The 10,345-nt window shown below is 46.6% G+C and overlaps 1 protein-coding gene across 1 annotated transcript; it reads left to right on the top strand.

Annotated features, from left to right (window-relative positions):
* Positions 1–994: 994 nt before the first annotated feature.
* WIPF3 (WAS/WASL interacting protein family member 3) lies at positions 995–9,273 on the top strand. Its single transcript, XM_086468515.1, has 7 exons — positions 995–1,051; positions 2,615–2,747; positions 3,393–3,521; positions 5,096–5,812; positions 7,368–7,514; positions 8,203–8,304; positions 9,233–9,273. The coding sequence occupies exons 1-7, from the start codon at positions 995–997 to the stop codon at positions 9,271–9,273; spliced, it is 1,326 nt and encodes a 441-aa protein (XP_086324641.1).
* Positions 9,274–10,345: the final 1,072 nt, after the last annotated feature.

Consider the following 10,345-nt stretch of genomic DNA (forward strand, 5'->3'; position numbering starts at 1 on the left):
TACCTGAGGCAGCTCTGGCATCTGATAAGACGAATGATCTTCATATTCTTCTCCTCTTCCCTTCTGATTTTCATTGAAAGATTGAGATATTTCTCTTGTAAATAAATGGGGCTGCCCTGCAGATGGTGGGGTAGAAAGTAGCCTAAGAATTACATCTCTTGTCTTGCAGCTGTTTTTCCTCGGTGACTCAAAATATATTTGTCTTCCTGCTGAAACACTTCTCTTGCATGTGATCGGGACTAAAGACTTGACACCCATAAGAGTTCCTCTTTTTATTTTTCTCTTGATACGCAACTTAGTTGTTTAGTATCTGCTCTTGTGCTGTGGATTGCAGGCACAGCATGAGTGTGAATCCCAGATTAATTTCTTAATCAAAGGGAGGAAGGTTCCCTTCTGATTGTGTATCACAAAGCAACATGGTAAAAACACGAATCTGCGAACGCAGGACACCAGTAGATGAGAGTGTGAAATGATTCTTGACAAGAATTATCACTGGCCTTGGGAGCGCAGGCAGCAAACGAGATCCAAAGGAGCTCTGACCACTGTGCAACCAGGCAACGCTACACCCCAGACCATCCTGACTTTGTAATGGGAAAAGAGAATCCATATCAAGCTGCTCAGCAGCTAATCAATCATCGGAGTCCACCAGGCTAGGTGTGGAAGATTGTATCTCTTACGTACATGAGGAGGAACAAGGAACAGCTGGGGCATGGGATGGAGATGCCCTTGAAGTAAGGGAATCTATTGTAAGAGCGGGCAGCTTGTTACAGTGCGTTGTAGCCCTGCAGAATAGTGTTCCTGCTTTCTTGTGCTGCAGGTTGTGAACAAATTAGTGTCTTAGCCATGCTCAAGTGATACTAAGTCATGGGTCACCTGCAGGTTGCCCACAAGTGGGGTATTTTAGCCTCAGCTATTTGGATATCAGGACTTTACATTCCAATAGCCTGCTGGCTCAGAGAAGTAGGTCGGGGAGATGAAGTGGACAGCTGGCGTCATGTACGGACACTTGAACCCGGAAATGCAAAGACAGCTGCTGGGTCTAATTTTAAACGTGGGTCTTGATCAGATCCCTCTAGATCCTGGTTGTCCTGCTACAGCAAAGTCATGAGTGGGAGTAGAGAGGCGTGAAGTTGAAGATATTGGTTAAAAGCTTTTGTGAGAAGGGGAGTCACCCTTGTTCCAGCTATGGTGTTTCCATTTTTCACAGTAAGTATTGTCAGATTATAGAAAATGTGAGTGGAAATAGTTTCTGGCTGGTACATGGTCTAAGGCTGCTTACACAGGCAGCTTTCCTGGGTTGTCTTCGTGGGCAGTGAGACTCGCTGTCTTGAAAGCAGGAGGGCAGGCAGTGCTGTTTCAAATTAGGAGATTAATGTAACAGAGTGTGTTTTTTCTAACATTTTTAAATACTCAGTAGTTGCAATGTCAGTCACAAGATTATAATTCTGAGTTTTTACATCAGGTGTCAGGAATGCAGCGGGCATTAGCAGCGATCTGGAGTGCCATCTAGTGGTGTCCGCAAATCCAGCTTGCTTTCTTTTTTAGCGAGTACCAAAATAACCGCAAGTAATACCGTACCGGTGTAATTCTTCATTTAGGATTAGCACGTTAGAGAATTTATTAATTCAGCAGCTGGTTAAGTATTTTCAAGTTTCTGTTTTGCTTTCAGAATGCTATTACCAAGTCGAGTTTTTTGTTTCAAGGTGTGACAGTATTGTTCTGCTTTATTCTGGCAATGATGCTAAAATTGGGGGCTATGGATACGTTTCTGGTATTCATTCTCCTTAGGAAGTTAGCTAACCTACGGGAATTTGCAGTAGCTGTGGACACATGCAGCACATCGCTTCTCTTACATGAAGATTCCCCTCCATTAGAACACTGTTAACCATGATAGGTTTAGTAATAACTGGTTTATATCTGCTTCAGGAAAGCAGAACGCCCAAACTTTTTAAAGATTTGGGTTTTTTTTAATAACAGGAAACTTGATGAAATAAGAATAAAGAATAGCAATATTTTTTTGTTTTATCACAAAACTTTAAACTACAACCTGACTTCACATTTACAGACCTCAGTTAGGCCAGAAAAGTTACTAAAATACAATTGTATTGTTCTAAAGACAGTCTACTGAAACTGGTGTAAATCTCTGATAGAGAGTCGTCTAAATTAGTTACTGGCACACTCAAATGTAAGTGCACAGTGCAATTAGCTGGTGGTTTTCCTAAGGCAAAGTGGGTAGAACAGAAGGATGTTCGTTCTAAGGTGGCATATAGAATCTTGGTTGTAAGCGTTGTAAATGGAATGGAAAGAGCTAAAGAGAGAGGCAGTCGGAGCTGGCGTTGTGGGGCAGAGACCGTAAATGGCCAAGCAGGAGGTCACACTTCATTGAAGCGTGCCCCCTGATTTCCTTTCAGCAGTACAGCACGGCCAGTGTTAGAGCTGGGTCACATTTAAACTTGCAGGTTTCCCACCTCCTATACAAGTGAATGCTGCTCTTGATTCGACTCAAAAGCTTTGAAATGACAGCTGCCAAGGATGGTTTATTTCAGATCTGTCCCATGTTTCCTTGTGTGTCCTTTCTAAGCGTGTATTTTTGCCTGTACCCCCCTGCCAACAGGCAAGTTCAGAGGTACCAAAATTGCGAAAGGAAGACCAAAAAGCACGAAACGCACTCTTAGCTGATATCCAGCAGGGAACTCGCTTAAGAAAAGTGACTCAAATCAATGACCGCAGTGCACCGCAGATTGAAAGTAAGTACGTGCTCCTGAGTAAGGTCCCCGGGTGAGCTTTGCTGAAGGCTCAGTTCTGGGGGTCAGCTGGGCAGTTTCCAAACTGAAGGGCAGGTTTGCAGTTCAGCAAAGGTCTGCATCTTCGTATGGCTTTAGGATGCAGAGAGGGGACACTTGCCAAACTTGCATCCTGCTCTAAGATCAATAACTATTAACACTACATAATAAGTCTGTGACTGGATATCACCATAACAGTCACTCCTTGTCCAAAAAAAAATCGTGAATCATGAAAACCTTGAGAGTTTCTCAATAAAATAACTGTTTAAGCAGGAATTGTTGGCTCTGCTGAAAGAGTTGTTCTTTACTAAACAAAGAGAACAAAAAATGCCAAGAAAATCTGGAAGCATAAATTTAATGTAGTCTAACACAGTTCTTGCCGGTGTCATCATTGGTGTGACATTAAAAAGCACCAGAGGGTGCTGTGCTCCAAGATGCGGGTCAGGCAGTAATGGCAGTTTACTGTATTAACAGTAACTTTCCTTGCTGAGTCTGCTTAGAGGGAAAAGTCTGGTCTTGGCTATGTTTGTTGGTGCCAAATTTCAGCAGCCTGAGGGCAAGGATGAGATGACCTTCTGATATACCCTGGGTTTTGGTTCTTTTTAACAGAACCCAAAGGAACTAACAGAGATGGAGTTAATCCAGCCGTTAACAAAGGCAGCTCTCAGCCACCTCTGGGAGGATTATTTGCTGGTGGCTTTCCTGTCCTCAGACCAGCAGGCCAGAGGGACCTGCCAGGTAAGGGCTTCATTTGTGTGAAAGAATAGCTGGGGGGAACTGTGATATGGGATGAAAGTACTTCGGGGTTAGCTTCAGTGATTGATTTTTACTGGTTTTCTTCTGAACCCTTAGTTCATCATGTGACCACGGAGGGCTCAATTAATACTGTGCTTAAAATGATCTTTCTAGATCTCAGGTGCCTTATTCCTTAACACGTAAATAATAAGCTCTCTTTACATTGAGTGGGAGAGAGATTGAATAGATTGTAGAGTTTTAATGGAGACTTTTTACATTAGTTTAATGAAAACTTCTAGTTGTGCCCCGAAAAGAGTATTGAAATCTGAGCTTATCAACTTTAGCACAAATGGCAAAGAAGTCTTATTTCCTTCCCTCCATTAGCGTGTATTTCTATGGTAGTACGGGCTTGTGTGTTACTTTAAAGATTCATATTTAAGATTTTTGCCTTCTGGGTTTTATAAAGTACAGCTTTGATCCAGCAGGGTAATTTATTGACCTGAAAGAGAAGGTTATTGTTGCCTCACAAAGACAGGAAGAAGGCATGTGTGGGAGCCCTAGTGCTGCTTTCACCTCAGGAAGTGCCAGCATCAGTGAGGAGTGGCTTTCAGAGTCGCAGCAGTGACCTCTGGCGCTGTTGAGCAGCTGGTGCCTGCTCAGGCGGCACAGAGCAAAGTAGGCGTTTGCAGGGAACGACAGAGCTTGGCTCTGCCTGCGGGTTTGGTTGGTTTTTTTCCTGGAAGGCAAGCCCAAGATGCGCAGCACTGCTTGTGACTCAGCTTCCTCACACAGCTTCAGCTGCAGTAGCTACTCTGAGTTTTTCTTAAAACTACGACCATGCCTGTCAGACTATGTGAATAGAGGACGAGATGCTGGTTTTTGACATCTTGCTTTGTGAAAAATCCTTGACATTCACTCAGGGAAATACATTTTGTAAGGTCAAGAGTCTTTGGGCATTTGCTGTTGAAACGAGAACATTCGAACCTGTGCCCTCCGGGAAGCCTTTGAGGCACTACTTTCAAGAACTTGGCTTTTATCCACGGGATTGAGATTTATGTAATGCACGTGTGACTTTTTTAACCTTAATTGAGTACTTAACTTCAAGGATGCATGTTGATGTGTGTCAATCTACCTGTGTTCTTTGAGGCCTTTTCGCTAGGCCTCTCGATTCCCCCAAGCAGACAGCTCTTCCATGTTCAGCGGGCTGGGCTGGGCAGATGAGGCTGACAAGAAGGACTGCAAGCCTTTGCAGAAAAGCACCCGCTCTTTAAACTGTTTCATTTTGCAGAAACTGAGCGCAGGGAGGGGAGCAGGGAGGGGAGCAGGGTGGGGAGCAGGGTCTCTCAGCTGGTCATCATGTAACTACAGGGAGTCCCTGGTGCCCGCTGGAACACATCAATCACCTCCTAAGCCCTGTTACACCAGGGGCAACCTGTTGGATATGAGATGTTTTGGAAGAATTTGTCACTCGGAGTAACCACTGGGGCGGGGAAGATGAAGAGCTTGCTCTTTGCCCTGTTTTGGCTGATGAGTGGGGACGAAACCCTGATGTATAACGTGTCGTGCCTGTTTTTCAGCGGCGAGGCCCGGGCAGCTTCCCGGGGTGCGAGCAGCGGCTCCCAAGCCCTCCGCCCCGCCGAGCAGCAGCCCCTCGCACCCAGCCGAAGGCCCAAGGGCAGCTCTCCCGCCGGAGCCCCCCAGCACCTCCCGAGCCGGGGCCGGCCCCGGGCGGCCCAGCCTGCCCGCCCCCCCGCCCCCACCTCCTGCTTCCAGCAAACCTTCCCTCGCTTCGCCCCCTCCGTCTCTCCCCCCTCCCAAGGGGGTGACCCCCAACGCAGCTCCTCCGCCCCCGCTCCCTCCTCCCCAAGCTGACAAACCCACTAAGCCTCAAGCCGGCGCTGCACACCCGGCCCCACCGCCCCCTCCTCTTCCTCCCCCCCTGCCCCTCGTCCCCCCCGGCGGGTTCCCGGGCAGGACAACCGATTTCTCCGCTGCTGCCTCCTCTCCATCCGAAGGGAGGGACTGTCCCCCTCCCACACCGCCCCCGCCGCCGCCGCCCCCGCCGCCACACGGGCATCCCCTGGCTTCGAACAGGCTCTCCTTCCCACCCTCCCCGGCCTTCAGCAGCGCCCTCGGCAGCGCCGACGTGCCCCCCCCGCTGCCCCCCAAGTCTCCCCACCTGCTGTCGCAGTTCCACAAGCCCAGCAGCATCCAGTCCCTGCCCCTTCCTCCCACCCCCGGCCTCCCTCAGCCCGCGGCAGAGACCAGGAGGAAGAGGCCCGGCCGAGGCGCAGGTGAGCACGGCGGTTCGGAGAAGGGAGGCTGTTGGCCGGCGATGGGACTGGGGCCGGGGAGCTTGGAGGGTGGGGATGAGGAGCAGGGATAGCAGGAGGGTGAGGGCCGTCATGTGAGTGGAACATCTGCAGGCTGAGTGGCGTGTAAGGAGCATGTGAGACGTCGGGGTCGTCTTAACACTGGGCACAAGTGCCATGTAGTTAATCATCTGTGATTCTTGGAAGCAACGTGCCGATCAGTGAAAGGAACGGTTTAGGACTGCTGGGCTGGTGCTTATGTGTTGGTGTGTCTCCAGCAGTGCAATGCCCGAGCGGAGGAGCGGTCTCCTAACAGTCTCGGGTAGGGCAGTAGAGCATCCACCACCAGATCGGCAGCTGCTCGAGTGCCAGCCTACCATGACATGCCTCTGCTGCTGCACCGGGCAGTCTGGAGCAATACTGGCAATGGCTGGGAAACACGGCAGGAGGGAGTCAAACAAAGATGGGGCAGCTACAGAGCCATAGATGAGCAAAGGCAAATGCGGATACAGCCCTCTGCTTTTGCACAAAGAGGAGCAGCCAGTGCCTCCCGTGATCAAGGTGGTGGGGCTAAAGGTTTCTCTGACTACTTGGGAAGTTGGGACATTAGGTAGTGTTTTCTTGAGCAGATGGTAGAAGGACCTTTTCTCAGGTTTCTCTGATATAATGAGGATAATAAATAAAAAAAAAAAAAATTAGCCTAGATCTGTGTGGGTTTGAGAAATTGAGACAGCTACTTAATAAGGTACATCCGAAGAGAATGTTCTGTACCCTGTATTTTAGCAGCCACATGTCGAGGGAAAGATCACGGGTTCCCTGTGACAGCCACAGGAAATGGCTGTGTAAGTAAGTACAGCAGATCAGGTGCCCCATGATGGTGATTAATGCTGCTCAGGAACTGTCTGATGAATGGTTATTTTGTCGAGTTGCCCGTTTCTCACGGTGGTCCAACTTCTGCGGTTTCCATAAAATTAGCCTGCCTTTCTCTCGGTTATCTAAGGGGAGAAGCAGTTTTGAGAGGCTGCTGATGGGGAGGTCTTGGGCTCCCTCCCCCTTACCCAGTGCCTGTGGTAGGTCTGCCCAGGAGAGGTACACCTGGACAGCTCTCCTCGGTGAAATGCACAAGAATAACGGTAATTGCACTGCGGAGCTGCCAAGGGGTCAGGGAACTACCCTCTTTTACAGATGTCATCTAGTGTGGTTGGTTGGTTCTTTTTTCTTAAAAAAACCTGCTTGTTCTTGTGAAAGTGGCAGGATAGCCTCCCCCTCCAGACTGGGACAAAACCATACTTCAGAATATCGGGCTTCCCTTAAACTAGAAATAGCAAGCCCCAGCCAGCTCCAGCAGTGACTTTAAATTTAATACTTCATGCTGTAAATCCCTGGTCAGGCTTGACCAACAGCAGCTATGAAGCTGGGTGAGTTTGCCCCAAATACTGCGTTCCTTCTACGCTCCTCCACTGTTGCGCAAAGCTTACTGTCAGGTTTGGCAAGTCATGGTGATGTTTTATGTGCTCGTCTGCGGCTTCTTTCCAAGGAACCGGTGCTGGGAAGCTAGTCACACCTCCACAGCCACCAGCAAGATCACCAACAACGGAACTTACAAGCAAGTCTGGAGTCTCAGCCTGGGCTACAGCTCATGACCCCTACCCACCACTTAAAAATGGAAATATGCACATTATTGGTAATACCCTCTATGCTGGATCTCTTGGCCTTAATCAGTAATTTTTAGTACAAAAGCCTGCGTGTGTCTCAGACCTCAAAAACTCATTTGAGACTTTCCCATGGCAGTACCAGGGTTGTATAACTAGACCCATTAGAAACATTTTTGTACAACCTTGTACAATGAGAGAAAAATACGGCTTTTGTCACAAAGGTTTGGGTCATCCTGCAGACAAGAAAAGCACACACTACCTGCAAAATTATTTAAGATTGTGAAAAGCTGCTGTAGTGTGCTTATATTGGTATTCTTGAAACCAGTTCATGGACGTTTAGTAGCTTCAGTCCTATTGAGCAAAGACTGCTAAGAATTATTTTTGTGGTCTGATGACTTGGCCATTCATTCTTGCTTAGAGCTAAATGGCTTGAAAACAGCCTAGGAGCACCTCTGCTACCACCGTACCATCAATGCAGGAAACTGGAATGGCAGCCAGAAGCTTAACTTCAGTTCGTAGCAGGCAGTGTTTGCAATTAAGCCAGCAAATGGATGGCTCACGGGAGTACTCACCACGAGTGTTTATATGGAATGAGCCACTATCAATTCCAGGGGAAACAGAGTCAGTGCTTTTAATTGAAATTACTTGTGCCATTTAATATTTTTTTTAAGCATCTCTCTAACAGTGACTAATGTTTATTTCCCTGAAACTTCCCAGATGACTTCGAATCTAAATTTACTTTCCATTCTGTGGAAGACTTCCCCCCACCTGATGAATTCAAGCCGTTTCAGAAAATATATCCCAGCAAGATAGCTAGAGGTAAGTGTGTAAACATAAGATCTGGCAATTATCCAATAGGGTTAAAAACAGGGAGTGGATAGATTAGAACAGAAACCAGCATTAATGTGAAGAACTGGGCTGCCAGCATAAGCACAGAGAGGAATGGGATTTGTTACAGTGGTAACAGGGACCAAAGATATAATGAAAATCAATTAATTACTTTAAAGTCTTAGTAGCTAAAAATAAAATGATGTGGCTTGACATGCAGTCTGTGTTCTTTAGATTGTTGAATTTGCAGAGCCCTTGATGTTAAAAACAGTGATGTCACATAAATAGACTCGGGCATCTACAGACTTGGGTTCTTTTGTTCACAAACTTGTGAAATCACAAAAGAATGTGACTGGATCCCTGTCGTCCATGATGTGTTTTGGTTTAAACCCTATGCATGGTGTTGTACACACCTGACTAACAAAGGGACTCGGTACCTGAACCTTGTCAGGAAAGAGATGAATGACTGGACCTTACTTCCCCCCCCCCCGCCCCTTAACTTAGAAGCTGGGGTAGGAGCTGCAGTTCACCTGCCCGGCTTTGAGAACTGGTTCTTGAAGGTGCTGAAAGATCTTGTGCCCATATTCTGCTTTCTATAAAACCCAGCCTTTTCGTATTACTAGATCAACTCCTCATCTTCAACTTTTTGATATGTTTTGGGTTGTTGGGTTGTTTTTTTCCCCATACCAAGATACTCTGCATGACTTTCCACAGCAGGCTCAGTCAGTCTAAAATTGTCTGCTCTATGATCTGATCCAAGATTTCTAACTGAAGGGCTGCAGAGCGTGAGCAATATGGATCTACGTGTATCAGTTCAAGGGTCAGAGATGAAGCGTCCCTGCTATAGAGCTGCATCCAAAACACATATCCAAAACCTGTACCTATCTCCTCTGATTAAACCTGTCCTGTCTATTTACAGATCCCTCTAGAAATCCTCCATTAAGAACACATGTGAGATGAGTCTTCTGATGCTCTCTGGATTGGTATTAGAAGAGAACAGCATCAAGATAATACATAAAACAGAAGGGGTCCCCATTACAGTGACAGATTATACTTGAATTGCAAGTGCTGCAATGTTAACGTTTCTATAAACTGGCGAAGTGATGCAAATGATACTTTGTGAACTGGCCTACGTACTACAAGAATGTTAGTACAGGCTTTTAAATTATTGTACATACATGGATATTTTTTAAGCAAAGCAGCATAAAATGTAAATTCTTTGCAGTGTTGAAACAATTTTCATTCTTATCATGCTGATAGATGTTACCTCAGAATACTTTTTGCAGTACATGCCTGTAGCTCATTTTTCCCCTTCCATCATTATTTTTAAGTATTTTGGAAATTCTCCATTTATTATTCAGACATTTTTCAATGAACTCTCGACACTAACGTGCTACCTTTAGTCTTTGTATGTTTCTTCACTTCTAGTCTGCCTGTCCCCAGATTGCAGCAGAATGTCACTTTGATGAACAGACGGCCCCACAATCCTTTTCTCATCAAGCAGGAAGAGGAAGGAGATGACAAGGAGCTGTGGCTGCTCTGGACCCTACCTCCTATTGATTACGGATCCTTCTAGGGTAGTGTCTGAAGAAGCCCCGCTGGGTAGGGTGGTCATGGACTGGACAAAGAAGAGACAGAACTTTTCCAAACTGGAGGAAAAGAAAGTTGTTCTACTATAAGCAAAAAAACCCAAACCTGTGTGTGTCAGTACACATGCCATGAAGTATGTATGGATGCGAAGGCTCGCGTCCTGTATTTTCCTGTGGGGAAAGTGGATATTTACCCTTCATGTGACAGATGGCCTTTACCCAGGAACTGAGGCCTTTGGATGAGGGGTCCAACACCTACATTTTAAACAGGCAACTACAGCTACTACTGTTCACCCACAGCAGCAGTGAGGATTCATTGTCCAAAACACACCAAGTGGAACAAGCAGAACCCAAAGTGGTTGTTTCCTTGAGTAGAGCTGGTTGAGAAAAGTAACAGCCTAGCAGTGGAGAAGACTTGAGCTTCTGCTGTCTGGGGTAGGTCT

This window comes from Leptosomus discolor, chromosome 7 (genome assembly GCF_034619465.1).
Source record: "Leptosomus discolor isolate bLepDis1 chromosome 7, bLepDis1.hap2, whole genome shotgun sequence".
Taxonomy (NCBI): Eukaryota; Metazoa; Chordata; class Aves; order Leptosomiformes; family Leptosomidae; genus Leptosomus; species Leptosomus discolor.

Coding starts and splice junctions, on each gene's coding strand:
- WIPF3 (XM_086468515.1), top strand. CDS start 995: ATGTACGGACACTTGAACCCGGAAATGCAAAGACAGCTGCTGGGTCTA. Junction 1,052..2,614: donor TGCTGGGTCTAATTTTAAAC/GTGGGTCTTGAT, acceptor CCCTGCCAACAG/GCAAGTTCAGAGGTACCAAA. Junction 3,522..5,095: donor AGGCCAGAGGGACCTGCCAG/GTAAGGGCTTCA, acceptor CCTGTTTTTCAG/CGGCGAGGCCCGGGCAGCTT.